The sequence below is a fragment of the Dufourea novaeangliae genome, unplaced genomic scaffold (assembly GCF_001272555.1).
Source record: "Dufourea novaeangliae isolate 0120121106 unplaced genomic scaffold, ASM127255v1 scaffold208, whole genome shotgun sequence".
Classification (NCBI taxonomy): Eukaryota; Metazoa; Arthropoda; class Insecta; order Hymenoptera; family Halictidae; genus Dufourea; species Dufourea novaeangliae.
Genome location: NW_015374114.1, coordinates 163426 through 185698, shown reverse-complemented (window position 1 = coordinate 185698; position 22273 = coordinate 163426). Strand labels below are relative to the sequence as shown.

Sequence of the window (22273 nt, the reverse complement as noted above, 5' to 3'; positions counted from 1 at the left end):
GAACTACGTACCAGTAACGAATTAGTTCAAAGATTACCACAGTAAGCAATTCTTGTCTTAACAATTTTGTGCACAATGTAGTACTTTTCATATTTTGAGGGTAATAGTTATCTTGAAGAATTACGAAATATCTTTGAATGTGAATCGAAAGATCAGTCGCCTTTAAAAACGATTTTTCTGTTGCATGACTTGAATCAAACTTCATAATGCTTCTTCAAGAAAAATCAAGCTAAGTATACCTAGTGCGACTAGATTCATTACTAGCTCATTATATATTTATTGTATTGTAACAAATTGAATTAAATTTCATAATTTCTTTAGAATGTAACTGTGTCCGATTTCACGTACACATATATAGAGAAATAATTATATTTATACTCGCACACGTATACGTCGAATTTTCTTTTTATTATTAATTTACGTCGCAATTTTGGAAATCGTACATTCTTCGCTATATATACACATTTCTACAGTCATTCTTAAACCTTATCGTTATTTTTTTAATTATACATGCAGAACCCATGTAATAAATAAGTTACAAAATGATGATAATAATGATAATAAAAATACACGCGGCATTATTGCTTGCACTACACTTGTGTCCGTTTTTGAGAGATCGAAGCTCTTCTCGCTTTTTTCATTCATTTTGTCAACCAAAAGTAAAAAAAAAACATTTAAAGCAATATATACGATTCATAGATTTTTTATCTGTAGAACCCATTGTAAAGTAGATAAAAATGGAAGTCTTAACAGTTCTATGAATATTCCATACAATAAATAGTTACTTTAATACACTCCTTGTAATATTCACACTTGTACTTATACGTGCGTACGTATTTTCGATGATTCGAAATTTGAACTTAAAAGTTCGTTATTGAAAAATGAAATTCTTTTGCATTACATGCAAGCAGAAATTCTTATAGTATATTATATTTATCACATTAAAAATACTTGGAATGGGTTACGATCAATAATACAAGTTCAGAAACTATTCGATATACGTAACGATTGCTTTGGTAATATTTGGCGATCAGCAACACACAACTTATTCTACTTTATGTGTTTCTATAATTTAAAGTAAAAAATAATGTTCTAATTACAACACTAGTATTTTTTCGTAGATAAAAACTCTGTATTGAAAAATATCGAGTATTACCTGTAAACTACGAATAAATTAGGGAAAAATTGATTGACTACAAGTTTCTATTTAAGTAAAGAAGTTTTGTACTATTAAAACTGTCTTTCTTTAAAAAATCGACTTTCACCAAATACCGTGTTAAATGTAAAGAGGAACAAAATATAGGACAAACGTCTGCTACAGATACAACTCTGTAGATTAGTGTAAACAATTAGTTCGAACGGACTGCATGGGTAATAAGCGAACAACTGTTAAACAGTTCGTTCCTAAAATGTAACATGACGATAGTAAATGTTTATCGACGAAACATTTCTCCAGTTACATCACGGAACAATCGATAGTAATACGAACATGCTATGGCAATGTCTTTGGTATATGTAGTATAACATGTACCATTTATGAATGAGATCTACATATAGTATAAAAAATTCAACAGTGGCATCCACTTCTCTTTCAATTTCATGCTACTAGAAAATTGATACAAAACTTATCTTTGTGCAATTTCATATCAGATAATTCTCTCTAGTTAAGAGTATTGTTGCTAAATGAAGTTGCAGGAAATATCTTTAAAGAACAAGGTTTGTTCATGAAACAATCTAAGGTCAAACATTTAAAAAACTAAACGTCTGCTAAGATCCATGAATACAATGGCCTTAACTGATGATTCAAGACCCTGTATTCAAGATTACTAATTCCATCTGTGTCATATCTTTTAGCACCAGTTTCTAAATTTTCGAATCTGGCATTACTTGGAGTTTCTTTCTTATGCGTTAACATATAATACTGAGCAACATCAGGTCCAAAACGAGTGACCTAAAACACACAAAAAAAATGTTAGTAGTTTTGACTTTGTTCTGTTACTTTTCATTTTAGTATTGATGCTCATAAAAATACCTGGAAACCTCTGGATTGCAGACGACTATAAAAGTCATCATCTTCTCCACCCCATCCATAGAAAACATTTGAAAACCCATTAGCTCGCTCAAATTGTTTACGAGTAAGTGCAATAGCACCTCCAAACAAGCCAGTGTAAGGTAAATTATAACGGAATGTGTTCACACTTGAGCTCATATGTCTAGGCATTTTGGTGCAGGCATAAATATTGTCAGGATTTTGGGGTATTAAGTCTATGTCTTGAAAGATGAAGCAATGAAAGTCGTTCACTTTGGTTGCTTCTGCATACCCAACGTTAAATAATTTAGCTCGATTAAATTCTCGCATAGGACTCTGCTCTATCACGAATATCCTATAGTCAAGATTTTGTGATTGCAGAAAAGGATGAATATAGTTCATAAAAATGGTCAGTTGTGTCTGTCGATTTCGATACGGCAATATGATAGCCACGTTGAAAAGGGGATGGCAATTGAGGGGCTTCCATTGTCCTCCAGGTAATATACCTAGGCGTCGCGCCATTGCCACTGGATCTTCTCGCGGATGTTCTTCGGGATAAAGTAAGTGAGATCTCCTGGGATTAATCGCGACCATGCAAGAGTTGTCTTTTGCCGGGTAGGATCTTTCCATCTCGTCATAGATGTCTTCTGACTTTATGAATGTGTAATGTGAAGCAAATCTAGCTGGATGCAGACAGTAACCCAGGACCAAGATTATAGTAACGGTGTAAGACAATCCACGCGCGTAATCATAGAAAAATCCAACGAACATTTTCAAAATATTAACGATGCCTCTCATCCTATCCTTCGTTGCGATTCAGCATTTCAGTGAAATAAGTTACTTATATCTGTATTGAAGACAGGCAGTAATTTAAATCTAACGACTTCATGTGACTTTCATGTAAGTCGGAGTCATTTCAGTATCATTTTACGATTCGAAATCACAGATTGTTAAATAAAGACACATTTGGTTAACACACACACACGTTTTGATGAACCCGCACCAAACCAATGCTGTCTAAGGTCTAAGCCTTGCTCGCGAGTAAATCGGGCTTTCCGCTACTTCGTTTATGTTGTCAAGACAACCGAGACGCTAAGCATGACCCCATCAATTGTCATCTGCGTCGTTTGCGTGAATCTTTGCATTTTCTGTCTCTTATTAAGGTTAGCGCGTGAGAGGTTCTATCCGTGAATAGACTCGTCCAAACGATATATATCAGCAGTTATAAAGTAATGAAAAACTAAGCGCTTGCGCAAAGCTCAATCCGTTGAACGATTTCACTTTGAGTGGTCGAAATGAAAACTTCTTGATGTAATCAGTACAGGGTCAGATTATAACAGATTAGTGGATCTGATGGGTAAATGAATGTTGATAGATCATTTAATAACGCTTTATTTAAAGCTTCATATCAATCATATTAACTTTGATTAATCTTCAAGATATTACATTTGATACATAGATAAATTACTTTGAATGATATAGAATCTTTATATTTCTTGTCTCCAAATTTGTTATCGACTTTTGGTGTACGTTTTTAATTTAAACAAATGGAATAAGAATAGTGGATCTACGGGGTAAATAAATGTCGATAAATCATTTAGTAACGCTTTATTTAAAGCTCTGTGTCAATCAAAATAGCTTTGAGTAATCTTCAACATCTTGCCCAGCAAATGCTTATTTAACAGCATAATTATCCACATGTATACATTTATGTACATGAATAAGTTATGTTTGCATGATATATAATCTTTATATTTCTTTTCTATTCAGTACATTCGTCAATGAACTGAAATGGGGCATGACATTTCACTTGGTTTGTTTTCGACTTTCGGTATACTCAGACGTTCAAACACATCCAACGTGTCCCTCACGAACTGATCCATCATTGTCCGAGTATGTTTTGGCGTAGGAGCCAATCTTAATCTTTCTTCTCCCTTCGGTACCGTCGGATAATTTATCGCTTGTACGTAATGACCTTTTTCCTTTATCAAGAAATCAGCCAGCTGACTGCATAGTAAAGGGTCTCCGACCTAAAACAGAATTGCATTCGAATAGTCAACTAAAGTAACCCAAAAAAAAGACAATATATGTTACCAACTTTTATTGGAATAATATGCGAAGGCGATGGTTCCACCGGTAAACGAGCCATGGTCAAAATAGATTTCATATAAGCAACATTTTTCTGATGGTTAGCTCTCAATGCCCTTCCTTCATCCGAAGCTAAAATTTCAACAGCAGTAAGAGCGCCATATAATACTGTTGGTGGTAACGACGTCGTGAAAATAAAGCCTGCAGCATAACTTCGTATCATATCTATTAATTTTGCAGAACCAACAACATAGCCGCCAACATTTCCAAATGCTTTGCCTAGGGTACCAGATATGATGTCCATCTTATGGAGTACCCAATCTCTCTCTCCAATACCAGCACCTGAATATCCATACAGGCCAACGGCATGAACCTCATCAACAAATGTTATTGCACCATACTTATGAGCAACATTACACAACTCTTCCAAAGGACATATATCACCAGTCATAGAATGTACTGTTTCAAATGCAACAATCTTTGGCACAGTTTTATCTAGTTTAGATAGCAGTTCCTCCAAGTGTTGTACATCATTGTGCCTGAAAATATGCTTTGGCACACCACTGTTTTTTATCCCTTGTATCATAGAAGCATGATTGCCAGCATCGGAGAAGATATGACAACCTGGTAGAAGTTTTGCCAATGTATATAGAGTGGAATCATTAGCAACAAAACAAGAAGTGAACAATAAGCCAGCCTCCTTCTGATGCAAGGATGCAAGTCTATTCTCTAGCATTTCATGGCCCATAGAGTTGCCGGATATGTTTCTAGTTCCACCTGCACCTGCTCCAAACTTATCCAAAGCTTCTCGAACAGAATTTGTCACAGCTGGATGACGAGACATCCCTAAATAATCATTAGAACACCAGACAGTGATTGGTTTTGGATCATTGGAATATTCCATAGCAGTTGGGAAACTCTGTGCCAACCTGTTCACTTTTTTAAAGATTCTATAAGAGTGATCTTTCTTTTTTTTCATGATCTGTTCATGGAAAAATTCCTCGTAAGGAAAGCTTGGTTCTTCATTCAATTCGGTGGAAGCCACATTTATAACGTCTTCCTTGACCGTGGGACTGGCCATTTTCACAGCAGTATGTTCTTTGGCCAAAAATGGACACTGACTCTCAATGGTCTTCTGAATTTGCTGAGTCTCTGTGCAGTCAGCTTGAGTTCTAAGCAACTGAGACATATATGGACACAGCTGGCGATAATTTGTCAACAGAGATGATCCATAATTATGAATGTAACTTGCAGTCAAACGAGTTAAGAATGGGCACGGCATGTTTCTTGGGTTGCCTGAAACAGATTAAATAGGATTTGATATAATATCGCCATTGTATCCGAGATAATGTGATGACATTAGGAGGATGCTTCAAAGACTTGATAAGAAAGAAGAAAGATGACTGAGCAAAAATTTTTTTGTATGACACTACATAGTTACTTAATTCTCGACTTGTGACAATCATGAAATCGAGGTCAACGGTGTATATAGAAAGTTCAGCGACTGTTAAGTAAAAGAGAAAGTAGTGCCACAATTCACGATGACACAACGTTCACTTACCTTTCGCGGTGACTGATAAATGATAAGCGTTAGCGTAATGGACACACTGGCGAACCAACTGAAAATATGGAAAGACAGTTCTAAATAACGAGATGACGTAAATGATTGCCTTGTGGCCGATAGCCAAATGAACCAAATTCAATGGAAGAACGTAGAGACAAACAGAAGGCGAGCACCGATTCTTTCGCTCTGGCAGCTAGGCCAAGACTGAATGTACCTACTCTGGTAAGTTCGCTTATCAAGGGACGGGATTCGTCGGATTCGAGAGGTCGAACAGGACAATCACACGTGATCGTATTTCCGTTCACCGCTCCGGGCTTAATTGTTTTTTTCTCTTCTTTCTTCCTTAACCTTCAGAGAATTGCTATGATTGTTTAGATGGGAAATCATTACAAAAATGAGTGTATAATTTCGTATAAGGACATGCGCAGTATTCAAAACACGCATCGATTTTTATAATTAACATTACGAAAATCAAATGTTCAAAATTTGATATATTTGTTCTTACAACTACTTCCGGAAGCTAATTTTTAAATATATCTGGCGGTTAAAGTTACTCGTTTAATTCCAGGCGGATTAACATTTTCGAAAAGTGTCGTTGGACAGGTAAAAACAAGTATTCAAGAAATAATGAATTGTTTTTTGATTTTTTACAAGATTATAATGATTCAGCAATACGACTTATGAAACAAAATATTTTTGTTGTACTCCTGATTCGCTCGAGTAATAAGGTCTGAACAACAATCTTTCTTCTACTGTTGGATTATTATTAATAATCACGAAAATATTATCATTCTTATCTTTTGCTCAGTATAAGTAGGCACTGCAACTATTGCTGTCAATGGTTTTATTACGTGAAAGATTTATTTCAATGTCAATTGTCCTAGAACCACATATACATATCTGATCGTGTCGATAGATGCAATAATAAAATGATTGACTCTATGAACACGCAACTAGAAATAGAATTTATTTGCATAACTGGTTCACTTGTATTTGATGTCAGTAATCGATGATCTCGTTAACCACCTGCCTATTTATTCACTAAACAAGGTCTTCCGTTAGTTGCAACTAATTAAGCTGGTCGCTAAACGCGCGGAGCACGTGTATTAACATTACGACTTATACAAGAGTTCTTCCTTATTCCTTAAATCGGACATTCGTTTGCACACCTCGCTAAATGTTCCATAATTTAACAATACATCACATTTGTAATAATAATTATTCGTCTGCTACGTCACGTTATAAATATTTATGTAAAAAAGTGCAACGATCAACTGCTTATCAAGGCTTTTACGGTTCTAGACGTCATAGTAACGGTAAAATTATTATGAATATTTCATTAACTCGTGTGTATAGACACATTCAATAATATACAGAATCTGCTTAACGATAACAATAAGTATTATTTTATGCTCGGTGATAATAGATCTTCTTGATTAAATTATTCAGATGAAAAAAAAAACAAGGCTTCTTTTAACGAGAACTGTGGGAATAATCCTACACGCTACGATTGTTTCCCAAGTACATTTATAGAGCCCCATTAGTTAATTGAACGCGCAACACGCGAGCAAGCACTTAAGCCGTACAAATAAAATACAAACATCGTGAACTTAAAACATATTAACCGTTCAAATTGTAAAACGTATTTCTAGTTCGATCTCAAGAACAAATTGCTTAACAAAAAAAAAATGTTTAAATATTTCACTACTCGAGCCTTTTCTGTGCATTGGAGTGTTTCATAGCTTTTCTCAGAACGTCGATATTTACACTCACCATAATACTAGAAGGAATCGTCTATAGAAAATATTCGGTGACGGAATTCGGTTTTTTGTATTGTTCGGTACAAGGTGTAAGCAACGGCACAGTTTTGTTACGACTAACCGAGTACCGCTCGGTGAATGCATTTAACGAAACCTGGTTACGTTAAACTTTTCCTCGTTTTTGCAAACTCACGATTACGCTAGTATCAACGACCAATCGTTGCCGTTGAATGGGTCGACATTGTAATTCGCCTCGCGTATAATATCATGATTGTATTTCACGTCTGGACATTCCCAGCTTCGGCACGATGTACTTCCCCATAAATAACAACATATGTGTATGTAAGTAAATGAAAAAAAAAACAGTAGAAGGAAAATTTATGTTTCAAACGATAACCACTTAAGTTTATGTTCCTAATTTGTAATTCAATAATTAGTACGGGAAGTAGGGTCAAGCTAGTTGTCCAACTGGGCAAAGAATGATCCCTTATGAAATATCGAGTCAAATTTGAAGATTAAATATTTTCCATTCGAAACTGTATTTACGAGAAAATCGTATTTAAAAATTTATCTGACACGCGTACAGTGGTCCCTGATAATCAGTAGAAGTGGCAAGCAATGAACAGACACGGCAATCAGTGAAAATCATTTTAATCGTCATTCCCCTCGAAAACAAAAATCTATTCGTAAAAATTTTATTCTATATTAACTTTTGATTCACTCTTTTTAAAACGAATTAATATTGTTGCGCAGCTTGTAATAGAGAAGTGATTTCCACTGATACGATCTTTTGATGTTTCCTGTTTGTGACTGACGTCGCGAGGAAACGCAGCTATCGTTATGATTTATTCTCGACCTTCGCAACAATCACTCGCTGGGAATCCCTTCACGGAAATTAAAGAACCTGCTAAATGAGAAATTATGTGTACATAGATGACACTAAAAAGTACAATACACTAGAATGTCATTCCGATAAACACAATGTTGCATATATTAACCTAAACGTGCGTCAGAAGATAGGTTCGAGGGAAATCTCCATATACGTAATCTTCATTTCAAAAACTAAATATATTGCAGTAAATAAACATTGTGAAGTCGCTGAACCAACGGTGTGTATCGTTTTCCCTCCCAAAAAGTATAAGGAAACATAATTGAAACACATAGGATAAGTATACTCTTACTATATATATGTAAGAATAATTTTTGCAATTCACAAACTCGAAAAAATCTCGGACATTGCGATTAAAAATGGTGTTTAATAGTGTTAAATTATATCTAGAACCCTCGTGTATGTACATACTGCAATAATAGTCATGTATGTAGCATTATGAATTACTATTTAATTTTATAATAGATAATAAATATGGTTAAAATCGCCTCGTGGCTCCACTTATGGCGAAACATTCAAGCCATTAACCAATTAGCACTATAGTTTATCACTAGATGGCGATGCCATACCGTTACGGCGCTCGATTTAAAATAAAAATTGTTTAAAGAATAAAGAACTATGTTTATTTTAAATTATTCACTGAGGTCTCTTGTACTAATACTATCCAACAGTAAGAGCTGTTTGTTAAAATTTTAATTAATATTTAATTTTTAATAAAATTGATGCTGATAAATAATGTTGCGCCATCTAGTAACAAAAGAATAGTACAAATTGAATAGTAGCTTAGGTGTTTTGCCGTAGATGGCGACTAGAGTTTTCTGACCACTAATCCAGAGTTTATGCAAAAATTAAATAGTAATTTAAAATGCCACAATAGTCAATGCACAATATTAGTTTAGAAGGTCTCACATAATTATCCGACACCAATGGAGAAAATACAATGGACATCAGGTACCTTCAAGTAATACAGCTTAAGAAGGATATGATTTCGGGTCTGTCGGAGTGGAAAGGATCACGATTTTGATCATTAATGTATGTACCGTTAAAAACACTCGTGTTATTTCTCCCACCAAAGCACGAGACCAACCAAATGTGGTTTAACGTTACTGACTCGCCTGGTCTCGACATCCTCGATTTCGTAAACATACAGGGTGTTTCTAAAGCATATCCTTTAGACTGGATTTATGAAAAAGACCTCCATGAACGTCTTGGACGATATTGACGTGCTCTTTGAATTCAGCCAGGAATACTTACCAAATATCTATAGAAATCTGTAGATTTAGTGAATAAAATAATTTGAACCTAGTCAGTTCTATATCATGCAAATTTGCCTCACAAATGGCAGGAACACCTTGTACGATACGTGACGTTTACAGGAACACTACCACACGTATCAAAAACGGTACAGCCAATCGGGAAGTGACAGCACTGCGCGGGGTATCGTATACTGTTGGCTAACTTCTTGTAAAAGCCACGTCTTAGGCGGACAGTGTCTTGGAGTGTCCAGCATTGTCCAGAAGTGTCTTTCGAAGGAGCGTAGACCGAATTCCGAATAACGACCTGCACCGTGATCTACGATGCTGACGAAGTACCTCAGTTTTCTTTTCTTGGTCCTAGTTACTGTCCTGGCCGAGGAAAAGGACGTAGTTGACCTCACCGATGATAACTTCAGCCATGAATTGGAGCGGCTCGAGAACACACTCGTTATGTTTTACGCACCATGGTAAGACATTTTTATGATAATTATAAATTTTCGTAATTAGAAATAGATTCTTTATTTCTCTGTCAGTCTGTTCAGTACATTGCTGTCGAGAAAAACAAGGAGACAAAACGAGTATCAAATCTCCGGTCTCGATGTTTGATGCCGGCTTGTGGCATGTTATCCAACGAGACCATGTTTTCTTACATAAAATAGAGTCATTATATCATTAATTACTTTCCTTTGTAATTCGTTGTAAGCGATGTCCCAGTTTCATACAGTTTTTGTGTAATTTTAGGTGCGGTCATTGTAAACGGTTGAAGCCAGAATATGCCAAAGCAGCTGAAATGCTCTTGGGCAATGATCCTCCAATTAGTCTTGCCAAAGTAGATTGTACGGAGAGTGGAAAGGAGACTTGTAACAAATATTCGGTCAGTGGTTATCCAACATTGAAAATCTTCTCCAGGGGAGATCTAGTCAGTGATTATAATGGACCCAGAGAAGCTGCAGGTATTGCCAAATACATGAAGGTATGAAGAATTTCTATAAAATATGATTCAAATAATAAGTGGAACGTGTAACTGAAATTGATGCATTTCAGGCACAAATTGGTCCAGCAGCTAAGGAATTAACCGATGAAAGCTCTTTGAAGTCATTCTTAGAATCCGATGAAGTAGGTGTTGTTGGTTTCTTTGAAAATGACAATTCACCTTTAGCAACATCTTTCCATTCAGTGTCCAAAAAACTCAAAGAGAAAGTCAGATTTGCCTACACCAGTGCCAAGTCTCTTCTAGACAAAGAAGGATACAAGTAAATAATTAAATTATCTATAGAACAAACTTAAAACTCATACTGAATATAAATTAATCGTATTCTATATTGAAATTCAGGAACACCATCGTTTTGTATCGACCAAAAGTACTGAAGAACAAGTTTGAACAAAGCATTGTGAAACACGAGGGTGGAGACTCCATCGCAGATGTTCAAGAATTCATTAACAAAAACTAGTAAGTTCAAGGGATACCCTTTTCATGGACACTTCACGAGATATATTTGTTACAATGCAATCTTTGTCTTCCAGCTTCGGTATCGCTGGTGTCCGTACACGAGACAATAGTGGAGAATTCAAGAACCCACTGGTGGTCGCATACTACTCGGTGGACTACGTGAAAAATCCGAAGGGCACCAATTACTGGCGCAACAGGATCATCAAGGTTGCCAAGGATTTCCCGAAATTGAACTTCGCTATTTCATCTAAGGATGACTTCCAGCACGAACTGAATGACTTCGGAATAGACTTTGTGAAGGGCGACAAACCTTTAATCCTTGCTAGAAACGCGAACAACCAGAAGTTTGTTATGAAAGACGAATTCTCGGTTGAAACGTTCGAAACATTCTTAAAAGATCTTGAGGCAGACGCCTTGGAACCATATCTGAAGTCGGAACCGATTCCTGAGGATAACAGTGGACCTGTTAAGGTTGGAGTAGCGCGAAACTTCGATGAGGTTGTTACGAACAACGGTAAAGATACGTTGATCGAGTTCTATGCTCCTTGGTGCGGTCACTGCAAGAAATTGGCACCTGTCTTCGACGAATTGGGCGAGAAGCTTGCCAATGAGGACGTAGAGATTGTTAAGTTCGATGCTACCACCAACGACGTTCCGTCGCCTTATGAAGTTCGAGGATTCCCAACACTTTATTGGGCACCAAAGGATGCCAAGGATAAGCCTGTTAAATATGAAGGTGGCAGGTTAATCGATGACTTCATCAAGTACATCGCTAAGCACGCAACTGACGAACTTAAAGGATTTGATCGCAAAGGCAAACCCGCGAAGTCGAAGAGCGACGAGTTGTAAATTTTTCTCTCTAAACAAATACGTGATACGATTACTACATTTTTATATGTCTCAGCAGCAAAACGTGGAATAAGATTTTCCTTGTGGGACTTACTAGTGTGTTGAGAGGAGTGGCATGCAATTAAATCTAAGGGCTAACAATTTTTCTAGTTCCAGAGATAGGTCTGAATGAAAGGGTGGTACCCCCCCCCCCAAACAATGCACGCTGCAGTTATTTTATGAAGTATTTGAATGCGAAGTGAACCGTCATTAGCATAGGATAGTCTACATGTATTATGTGACTTTATAATATTGTATATCGCGTAAAAGTATACAGAACTGATTTAGAATTATCGTTGCAATGTTTTCCAGATTTGGTGAGTTATATCTAAGAATCGATTCATTCCATTTTTCGTATTTGTCTACGACAGTTCAAGTTAATCATTTAACTTTTACTTATATCGAGAAAGAATATAATATCGTTTGTACGGAACTTTTGATACATTGCAACTAAAATGATATTCCTTGTTAAAATGACTGTACTTTTAAAATTTGCTGATACGCAATTTTTCGAAAATACATTTTGAAACAGAGAAATTTTGTTCAATAAAATTTGTAAATGATTTACAATATATTCGATACGATTTAAATATTCACGAACCTTCCCAAATTCCTTCTTTAGTATTCAATGATATTAATGATAATAAATATGACGAAAATAGTGTCTTGATATGTCAATATTATCACAATTATGTATGTGTATATAGGCTTGAATGTTTATATTTCACTTTGTGCACATTGAACAATTCTGGTAATAGCAATTTACAAATCTCGACAAGTAACTTTTATTGTTAATTACAATTTATTGTTATAGCAATCATGGAGTAGATATCTTCTTACATATAAAAGCTACTTAATCATAGAATGATCAGCTAGAACTTGGAAAAATTCACACTCAATTCGTTTTTTTTTTCTTTCAGTAATCATAAAAAATAACGTTCATCTTAGTATCACTGAAAAAAATACTACGTATGAATCATTTAAGTTCTTGCCCTCGGAAGTGTGTAACTTCTTAAGTTAGCTGCACGACGAACTACAATATCCTTGTTGTAAAACTAATGGTATGGGACTGTGGAGGCTTAGAAGACAACGTTTCCTATCTGTTCCCTTATTCGCATTGTATTGTGTGTAACATCTTTCCGTTTCAACGTTCGAAATCATATTCGAGTAGTATGTTTACTACATATGGTATGTATGTACGTGTGTATTGCTCGCAACATTATCGTAGGAAAATGAGATAAAGCAATTCGTACGTTTATTGCTTTTTCACACTACGGACAGAAAGAAAGAAATGCTAAAGAAAAAATTATATGAGCCATTCGTTAAGGCATTACGTCCTTTATCCCAAACAGGATATGAATTTATATACAATCTTCAATCCCATATGGACCAATATAAGTGCCCAAAGTAAAAGTATGTTTTTCGTCGCTTACCCCCTTCTTTTTTTCGTGTACAACAATGAACTCGATGGATTCTATTGACTCTCGTAATAACTCATCGCCACTTTGATCTTTGTCGAACAAAGAAAAACACGAATAAAATTGTTTACTCTTATCTCAGAACTTTGTGCATTTATCAATGTTTAATCTCAGTTATAAAAGATACGAGTAGTTCATTCATCTCTTCTTTCTCGTGACAGTATATTATTTAAAAAAAATAAATCAGTCTCACAAACGCTCTTTCTGACAATGATCAATACGATAATTACATTTTTTTTTTCATGAGAAAAGAAAGTCGTTACATCAGTTCCTTTGGCGGTACCATAATATTTCGTTATAAATGTTATGGTAATGTCGTCTGTACAAATTTCTAGCGATTTATTTCGTCTGAAATCACAATCGCATTTATTACACCATAAAATAAATGGTCCATAAAGGATTAACTGATATAGTTGCAATTAACAGTACATCATCAGAAATTATTATAAAAGAACGCTTGCAAACTCTGCAATAGCCCACATTTGTTCATTAATTATCCGACAAATTTGTTTACTATGCAAATGATAAGTTTTGTTCAACGCTGCAATAAGTCCTGTTCACCAATGGCTCAGCAAAATTTATGCATCAGAGCTAATCAACGATGCTCGGTGCCTTCGTTTCATCAGTTGACCAATGGATAAACAAAACCAATGGCTGATGCAAAGCTTGACTAAAACCTCACGGAGTTTTGGTTAAAAGCGTAATTCAATGGTAGTACTGCTAATTGTTAAAAAAAAAGTTTGTTGAACACAATTCCACAGTCATTCATTGAATCAATGTCAAAAGGCTGCATTGCAGTCGTTAATTCAATAGTTCTTGCAAAAAGCAATGATCTTATGAACCTTATAGCTTAGTTTGAATAGAAGACGCGTAAGTTTAAAAGTGTGTAGAACAATATGTGTACAAATGAACGAAAAAGAAGAGCAAGAAATAAAAGGAAGGAAAGTACGGGACGATTCAACAGGCTCGATAATCACTTTTACAAAGTAACTTGAAATTTGTGAATTAATCGGTGTTTTTTTTTCTTTCTTTTTGAGGAACACACATTACTTTCAATCGAAATTCTTTTTTTTTTTTGAAAGTATCATTGTGTACGTCACACGATGCTACTATAAGATCTAACATGTTCTGTGAAATTTGTTCGCTCTAAATTAATAGAGTCATTCACAAACATTCCTCGACTACATTAATCGTATCGAATCAACTTGAAAAAGTATCGCGTAACAAAACACAAATTGAGGACATCATTTGTATGCTTGATTGGATACAAGGGATGTGTTGTCGAAATACATAAATATAATATAGCCGCTGTTATAATCCGTAATGTTAGTGTCATCGTATTACAATATAATAATAAAAATAATTAATAATAATTATAATAATAATACATTTAGCCTAGTTGGTATTCTTATAGATCAAAATGATCCGCTGGTCTACTTACGCAATTTTATAACTGCAATATATGTTTGTTACTTTTTTTTTTGTTTAAGAAATATCGATAATGCGATGATTCGATAAAATAGCGACGCAACATTTGGAATTCTTAACGATTTGCTTTAAATTCTTACATTGCTTTCTATGACTTTGCATTGCATATTATGTTTCTACTCTCCCCATTTCACTCTCTCTCTCTCTCGCTCTCTCTCTCTCTTTTATACTTTGTTACGAATTCCCCCAACTCTGTCGTCCCTTTCTTCCGCATATTTTTTTTTTATTACCAAAAATAAACAGCCACTACGATTAAAAAAAAAACATGTAGAATGCATATAATAGTAATGAGATACTAATAATAATAGTAATAATTGCTACAATGATATAGATAATTATGTACCGTAAATGTAAATAGTTGGTATGACAATTGTTTAATTGTTTAAACTCGAAGCACAATTCATTACCATTAAAAAATACAATCAAGTAGTCATTACAATATACATTATGGTTTTTTTTCTTCATATATAGCACATATACTTGTATTGAATTTAGTTAATGTTTAAGTTTCCGGTTTCATCAATGACAGTTTTTTATATTGCGGGCGCATTTTGTGGTTGTTTTTCGTTTTTTTTTTAAATATAGATTTGTTTTATTGTGTAAAATAATTAAAGATAAGTTGTTATTATATTATGGTTTCCGCTGGGGGCCTCCGGCATAACAACTAGCTCCATTGCAGCTAGCTCCGCAATTCCATTATTTAGCCCGTTACCAGGCTTACTTGGCATTTTACTTAAAGAAGCCGACATCTTCCCTTCTTCTTCTTCTTTACCTAAGAATTCATATAATTATTCGAACAACATTCTTTTCAGTGAGCACAGAATTTTATACACAACTTACAGTTCAAGGGATACTTACTTGTAGCGCAGCTCGAGTTGCCGTTTCAAATACTTCCCTAATACCCTCCTTACTCTTAGCAGAACATTCAAGATAAGCGAAAGCGTTAATTTTTTCGGCCATAGCTCTACCTTCTTCTGGCTTTACTGGTTCCTGTTTCATCTTGCTAAGCTCCTTGATGGTATTAGGATCGTTGCGCAAGTCTTTTTTGTTTCCAACAAGGATAATGGGCACATTCGGGCAAAAGTGCTTCACCTCAGGTGTCCACTTCTCGGGAATGTTCTCCAAGGAATCGGGACTGTCGATGGAAAAGCACATCAAAATAACGTCTGTGTCAGGATACGACAATGGACGCAACCTATCATAATCTTCTTGTCCAGCTGTGTCCCAAAGAGCCAGTTCCACCTATTAGAGTAGTACGTTTTCAAAGATATAATTCGGAAAAAGAATTACATGAGCCACAAATAATCATTTTTGGAGATCTCACCTGCTTCCCATCGACTTCAATGTCCGCGACATAGTTTTCAAAGACCGTGGGTACGTACACTTCGGGAAACTGGTCTTTGCTGAAGACTATGAGTAAGCATGTTTTACCACAAGCGCCATCACCCACAATAACCAATTTCTTCCTAATGGCTGCCATGAATTCTAAAACGAAAATCATTGTATGTTTATTTAATACAGCTACACTACGGTTCTGCACCATAAAATTATATGACATTTGCATGTAAATCTCTTTGAAAATGTATCTATTAATGAAGAAGCAAAAAATACACAATGGTTACACACTATTATTAAATTTTCATTTAGATAACTTGTAAGTATTAAAAATTGCCAAATGAAACATCAGTTGTCCTAACAACTTACCTATGCATGTATAGTAATGTAATTCTTTACAATATAGTTATTAAAAATTCACTTAGCTCGTTAAATTTTATCAAATATTATGTTTCTAATACTATACTTTTTGCCAGTGATGATTAATACATACAGAATGTGCATTCAGCATTTGTACAAATAAAATAATGAAAATGTGCACTTATAATTTCTAGTGCTTTGTCCTATAAATGCATATACACATAAACATTATGTCTATATATGCGTAAATTCTTACATTATAAATAACAGCGAGAATAGTATAAACTAAGTATTAACAATCTCTAGACTCTGCTTTTAGCTCGGAAACTATCAAAGTTCTAATAGTAATGAATTGACAAAATTAAACAAAAGTAACATCTTTTTGGAAACACCACCAAAAAATAATCTAAGGGCATGCAGCAAGTGAGCATGTAATACACATAAGGTAATCACGACTTAATGGGAAATGCAAGTGCCGAGGAAATGGAATTAATGTCACTGTTAAAGGAAGAGATACATTTCCTGCAACCTGATGAGGCATAAACAAATGAAAAAGCAATTTCAAATAGACAGATCCGAGAACGAATATAGAGATACAAAAGAAACAGTGAAAGAGATCGAGAAAAAGCATTCTTCAGGATAGAGTTAGGAAGAAGTCAGGGTAATCCTTTGAAACTCTTCACATTAGATTTGCTTTCCGACAATGCTAGAAACAACGACTCGGATTCAAACCTCGTAGGGTATTATTTATTACCTAAAAGTGTGCGCAATTATTTATCATCAGAGAAAATACTAAACTGGTATTAGCATTATGTAATATGTGTACAAACAACATACTCCTTAAAGCCCTCTGTGTTTACTTAAATTTACATCTCTAGATAATGTTTCTAACTTTATTACTGCCAGCTACTTGTACAGTGGGTGTTGTAGATAAGATTCTCTTGTTTTCTATTCTGTTGCTACTTTTATGCTATTTAGAAAGCGACCTACGAGGGCTGAAGATTTAAAGGATATTGACTGGGTCGTACCTGATCCAGGGTACCCCGTATCGTCTGGACCGAGGCATCGGCCCGCATTGCATCCCATGTTTTTAGTCTTTCTTTCAGCGTCTCTGTTTTAAGTGGACATTTTACATGTTAGAATGGATAGGAGGCTGCGAGATCATTGCATGTACTGCACAGATATCATAATTATAAATACGTATGTATGTATCTCATTTTTGTCATAGCTATGTACTTAAACATCTGTAAAAGTATTAAACAAAATCTATAACAATTCAATTTACGATGCCTTTGTAATTTCAATTCTTAACTCTTTCCTTCGGATACATTGAAAATGTGTATACTACAAGGCTATATACAGGGTGTCTTCGAAATCGTGGTATAATCCAAAGGAGGTGATTTGACACGTAAATGTAAGTCGAAAATATACAATGAAATTTTTTTTTATATAGGGCTCCGTTTTTAAGAAAAGCGAGTTTGAACATTCTTTAAGTAGGTACACGTGCACTTAACTATTCAACAATCTGCTTGGTTCGAGTAGTGCATGCATACTTAGCATTTAAGTGCACGAGCACTTAACGAATGTTCAAACTCGGTTTTCTGGAAAACGGAGCCATATATGAAAAAATTTAATTCTATGCTATCGATTTACTGTAACGTGGAAACTGACCTTCCTTCGGATTGTACTGCGATTTCGGGAACACCCGGCGTAAATTTGCCACAGACTAAATGTAATGTGAATTTAATGTTTTCGTAGTCAATGACATTGTGTACACATTTAAATCAAAAGTTTATATAATAAATAAATGCATAAGGTAGGGCCTCTGTTTAATTATCCTACATGGGTGATTGTTTTCATAGTAATACGAGTAACTCAAGAATGTATTGTACATTCCTAACAGATTGAAATTAATTCTACAGCCTTTAATTCCAAACAGAAAGTCTCATGATAATTGTATATTGACTTATTCAGTTACTTCATTTGCATTTTGAAGCACACAAATAAGACTTTACCTTATGCCTTGAAATAAACTAAAAATGGGTCCAAAATGCATGCATAAACATATAAGGTAAATATTTTTTTTTTGTATTGAACATGCACTATTAAGAATTGTGTAAACCCATTAAAAATTATTTTTGGGAAGCTTAAGTTAAATGCAGTAGGCAGTACATTCACATTGTACAAAGATGCTTTATGAAACATTATTATTATTTAGTACCTAACAAGAAATAATCACATATACAAATAAACATATGTATATTAAAACAATTATGTATCGCAACATATGCTGGCATTAGAGTTTCTTTAGCATAAAACGTCAATTCCTCAATGTATGTGCTCTAAAATAAACACAAATATATTTATAATAATTTCAAGTATTTGATACTTGTATTTTATACAGATCCTAGTTGTTAATTTACAAAGGAAACAGTAATTACTTCTAGCTGAGAAATCTCTGATAAGAAGCACACAAGTATCTTCCTTACAAAAACACTTTGAAAGGTCAGTATTCTGTATAACGAAAGACAAAAGCGCTTGGTAAAAATTTGCCCATAAGCAAGGATTTTAGCACAAAGTATTATTTAGAAGTATGCAGAAGCAATGCGAATGAACAGAAAACTGTACATGTCAGTTAAACGAGAAAGGTTATTTGTTAACAGTACAGCAACAAAGTTCATACAATCTTTGGCCTTTGCATGACAAATTACTGTAAAGAGTGTACACTGGACGAAACAGTTGCAATAATTACCTCTGTGCCCCATCAAAATATAAAACCCACATAAATATCTCAATTACCATAAGTACTCCGGACACGAGAATGATTTACAGTAACGTATCAGTCGAAAGCATATATATATATATTCTAAATATATAAAAGGTCGATCGTTCATGAGAAATCGACGCGTTTGGCACTTCGATTACGGCGGAGCAAAAATTCCGATGAAATTATCCCGAGAAAGTGAAGAAACGCGAATGCGAAGAACAGAGGGAGTTCATGGTGTACTCTTGAAAACGGACATAGTATTGCAAACTCCTACTGTGTCAAAGAACGTACCGACCTTTTGTTTATCAGAGATACGAGACGCTGGGTTGATAGGGTGGCAAACAACGACGACGGTGATGACGGCGACGACGACGACGATGACGACGACGGGGACGGTGATGCGGAGGAACGTCAAGACGGACGGATCCGCGAAACGGATCACTTTGCTCAAGTTTCCACAGGAGAGACCCGTAGAGCTTTTTGCCGAATTTTGCACAGCCGGAAGTGCATTGCCGCGTAACGGGGTAAGAGGGCGGGGAAAGGGAGAGGGAGACAGACGGACGAGACTGAGAGGGGGAGGATGGGGGCGCTAGGGGTGCGACAGGACAGCGACGCAGGGGTCTAGAGCCTGGGGGACGATTTACTTACTGAACTAAAAAGCCAGCTCCTATTTCAAACGCTCAGACGAGCATTCCCAAATCACCGATCGAATCTGACCACGCGTCGTTCCTGCTATGATAAACGAAACGGTCGACGTGCGAAGATGCCGTGGATTCGTAACGCATGGCACTCCCTCGGCCCTCTCTCTATATCACGGGAGGAGGAGAGGTTTTTTTTTCCCTCCTTGACACACAGTGTTCTCGGTTGTGGCGCGTTAACAAACCGATTACGCGGGCACGGTTTAGAACACCCGGGCACACAACACAACACACCCTCGCACCACTCCAATCAGTATTACTTAAGAAATAATTGCGTATTTACCTGAAATGTTAAGCGACAGAAAGTCAAGAAAATGGCTGCCCTCGATGGCCACACCTCAATCTGTTGAGTGTGCGGCAATCGAGTAATGAGGGGGGCACTATGCTCAGGACCGTCGCGATAGTACTGAGCACCACCCGCGATCTCGAAAAACGCCCTCGGATTCTCGAGCATCATTTCAAACACGTCGTACGATTTGATATATCTATCGTGTTTGTCGATAGTGACTTGTAGATGCTCAATGATAAATTATGCGAATAATGTATATTCATTCGTTTTTAAATTCATGTCGATCGTTACTTATATTAATAATTATTATTTACAGAGAATAGTTTTACTATTATTATTTTAAATTATTACTTAGCGATTTTCATTATCTACGGTGGAAATTGTTTACTATTGGCTCCAATATTTGGTTTACTCGAAGAATCTGTACATTCTTTGCGTATAAAACGCTATATGACAAACCAAAAATTCCATAAGAACATAAAGATACTTGTACGATGATACGTTTCCACAGTGTATTTGAAAAGATCAATTGTTATTAGGCATATTTATAAATGGTACAGATCTAGAGTGTTCTGGGCTAATCTGTAGATACTGGAATCAAATGAAATTGGGTTCTATCGCATTCTAAGTAAAATAAAAACTTTATTAAACGCTATTAAACTTTATATTATATTGAATATTGGATAATCGTCTACAAATGCATAAAATCCATAATCTAATCATCATTCGTTTAATTAAGGATGACTAAAATCAGACGGTTTTCCAGTAATTGATATAAATGCGATATAATTTTTTTCTTCTTAGAAAACAGATAACTATTAACCGCTTGTGCCATCGAACGCTACGTTCCTGCCCAGTACTCCGAAACCGGCGAATCATGCGCCACCCGCGCACGTCACGAACCTGTGGAGGGACTTTGCGCACGCATCATGTTTCTTGGATGTATTTGTGGGTGGATGACGGAAAGGGTTGGAAAATATGTAAATAATGCTGCATCGCGGCTACGTCTTCCAGCGCCCCTGGTATGTAACACGTGAAAATCAGGATACCAAAACGTAGGGCCATGAAATCAGCAAAAACATGCGCAAACTTACTTATCTTGCGGTTAGAAAGAAAAAAATTCCATTTTTTTTTTTCGACGTGTCACTCGATTATCTCGTTTTCGATAAAATAAATGTTATCTTTCGCTTCAAGAGACACGATGCGTCGTATCTGTAGTTAATGCGTTATTTATAACACTGTGTACATTCGCGCGCGCGTTGGTACAGTTAACCAACGGGTTCTGGGTATGGTAGGAACAATGCAAACGTGCTTAAGAAATCAAATTCAGCCAGCCAAATGGAAAGAAAAATGTACCCTTTGCGAGAAATATTCAATAAGCTTACTTTTTCACGCGTTCAACTACTCTGCAAAGTAATCTGACGGGTTCGTCGAGAGAGTAGTGCTCTAACAGCTAACATGATAAGGGAACTTACCGGCTAAGAAAGACTAAACGAAGGACGATGCTCGTCTACAGTTGAGAACGGCGTATATGGAATTCGCTGTCACCCGTAAATGCGTATTCACGTATTATATATACACACTAAAAACAAATTAGAGCACGAAATATAAAAATGTCCCGTGTGTTTACACGCGGGCTTTGTACGTGCCAAATAAGAATGATGTCACTGGATGACGCACGCCGTATTGGCGTACGCGTGCTATACTAGTTGAAAAGGATAGATTCAGGCGTGAAATTCGAATTCCTAAGGTTCCTTAACTTCGCGAAAAGAACTTCGAAAAAATTGTCAAGCGTAAGAGTAATAAATATGAATGGGGAATTGAGTTGTTTTACTTATAAGGAAAAGGCCGCTGACTTCTTTCATAAATAGTTTGAACTGTATTTTTTTTACTTTTGGCACTTATAAAAAGAGTAACACGAACTTCAAATATTT

At 35.7% G+C, this 22273-nt stretch overlaps 4 protein-coding genes across 10 annotated transcripts; 1 reads left to right on the top strand and 3 right to left on the bottom strand.

Annotated features, from left to right (window-relative positions):
* Positions 1-1756: 1756 nt before the first annotated feature.
* Positions 1757-2837, bottom strand: LOC107190991 (beta-1,4-N-acetylgalactosaminyltransferase bre-4-like). Its single transcript, XM_015579911.1, has 2 exons — positions 2033-2837; positions 1757-1951 (listed from the first exon to the last, which is right to left on the bottom strand). The coding sequence occupies exons 1-2, from the start codon at positions 2825-2827 to the stop codon at positions 1757-1759; spliced, it is 990 nt and encodes a 329-aa protein (XP_015435397.1). The 5' UTR covers positions 2828-2837.
* Positions 2838-3653: 816 nt separating this feature from the next.
* On the bottom strand, positions 3654-9315 carry LOC107190961 (5-aminolevulinate synthase, erythroid-specific, mitochondrial). Of its 2 annotated transcripts, none has more exons than XM_015579879.1 (4): positions 9286-9315; positions 5679-5736; positions 4128-5413; positions 3654-4059 (listed from the first exon to the last, which is right to left on the bottom strand). In XM_015579879.1, the coding sequence occupies exons 3-4, from the start codon at positions 5397-5399 to the stop codon at positions 3808-3810; spliced, it is 1524 nt and encodes a 507-aa protein (XP_015435365.1). In that variant the 5' UTR covers positions 5400-5413; positions 5679-5736; positions 9286-9315; the 3' UTR covers positions 3654-3807. The 2 variants fall into 2 exon arrangements, with proteins under 2 accessions (XP_015435365.1, XP_015435364.1); XM_015579878.1 differs by lacking the exon at positions 9286-9315 and adding an exon at positions 7455-7532.
* Positions 9316-9810: 495 nt separating this feature from the next.
* On the top strand, positions 9811-12078 carry LOC107190933 (protein disulfide-isomerase A3). Its single transcript, XM_015579843.1, has 5 exons — positions 9811-10053; positions 10328-10559; positions 10631-10839; positions 10920-11036; positions 11111-12078. Exons 1-5 carry the CDS (start codon positions 9908-9910, stop codon positions 11883-11885), a joined length of 1479 nt encoding a protein of 492 aa, XP_015435329.1. The 5' UTR covers positions 9811-9907; the 3' UTR covers positions 11886-12078.
* A 2600-nt stretch (positions 12079-14678) lies between these two features.
* On the bottom strand, positions 14679-21978 carry LOC107190931 (ras-like GTP-binding protein Rho1). 6 transcript variants are annotated; one of them, XM_015579841.1, is made up of 5 exons: positions 19802-19972; positions 17614-17700; positions 16215-16375; positions 15749-16132; positions 14679-15662 (listed from the first exon to the last, which is right to left on the bottom strand). In XM_015579841.1, the coding sequence occupies exons 1-5, from the start codon at positions 19860-19862 to the stop codon at positions 15624-15626; spliced, it is 732 nt and encodes a 243-aa protein (XP_015435327.1). In that variant the 5' UTR covers positions 19863-19972; the 3' UTR covers positions 14679-15623. The 6 variants fall into 6 exon arrangements, with proteins under 6 accessions (XP_015435327.1, XP_015435325.1, XP_015435323.1 ...); XM_015579839.1 differs by lacking the exons at positions 17614-17700; positions 19802-19972 and adding an exon at positions 21815-21978; XM_015579837.1 differs by lacking the exons at positions 17614-17700; positions 19802-19972 and adding an exon at positions 20334-20418.
* Between the last annotated feature and the right edge of the window lie 295 nt (positions 21979-22273).

Excerpts from the sequence above, each read along its gene's own strand:
- LOC107190991 (XM_015579911.1), bottom strand. The coding sequence starts at position 2,827 with ATGAGAGGCATCGTTAATATTTTGAAAATGTTCGTTGGATTTTTCTAT. Across the intron at positions 1,952-2,032 it reads TGCAATCCAGAGGTTTCCAG|GTCACTCGTTTTGGACCTGA; the intron begins GTATTTTTATGA and ends TGTGTGTTTTAG.
- LOC107190961 (XM_015579878.1), bottom strand. Across the intron at positions 5,414-5,678 it reads TTTATCAGTCACCGCGAAAG|GCAACCCAAGAAACATGCCG; the intron begins GTAAGTGAACGT and ends AATCTGTTTCAG. Across the intron at positions 4,060-4,127 it reads CGCATATTATTCCAATAAAA|GTCGGAGACCCTTTACTATG; the intron begins GTTGGTAACATA and ends ATTCTGTTTTAG.
- LOC107190933 (XM_015579843.1), top strand. The coding sequence starts at position 9,908 with ATGCTGACGAAGTACCTCAGTTTTCTTTTCTTGGTCCTAGTTACTGTC. Across the intron at positions 10,560-10,630 it reads GTATTGCCAAATACATGAAG|GCACAAATTGGTCCAGCAGC; the intron begins GTATGAAGAATT and ends GATGCATTTCAG. Across the intron at positions 11,037-11,110 it reads GAATTCATTAACAAAAACTA|CTTCGGTATCGCTGGTGTCC; the intron begins GTAAGTTCAAGG and ends TTTGTCTTCCAG.
- LOC107190931 (XM_015579841.1), bottom strand. The coding sequence starts at position 19,862 with ATGCACTTCCGGCTGTGCAAAATTCGGCAAAAAGCTCTACGGGTCTCT. Across the intron at positions 17,701-19,801 it reads GGTCTCTCCTGTGGAAACTT|ACAGAGACGCTGAAAGAAAG; the intron begins GAGCAAAGTGAT and ends TGTCCACTTAAA. Across the intron at positions 16,133-16,214 it reads TTGAAGTCGATGGGAAGCAG|GTGGAACTGGCTCTTTGGGA; the intron begins GTGAGATCTCCA and ends CTACTCTAATAG.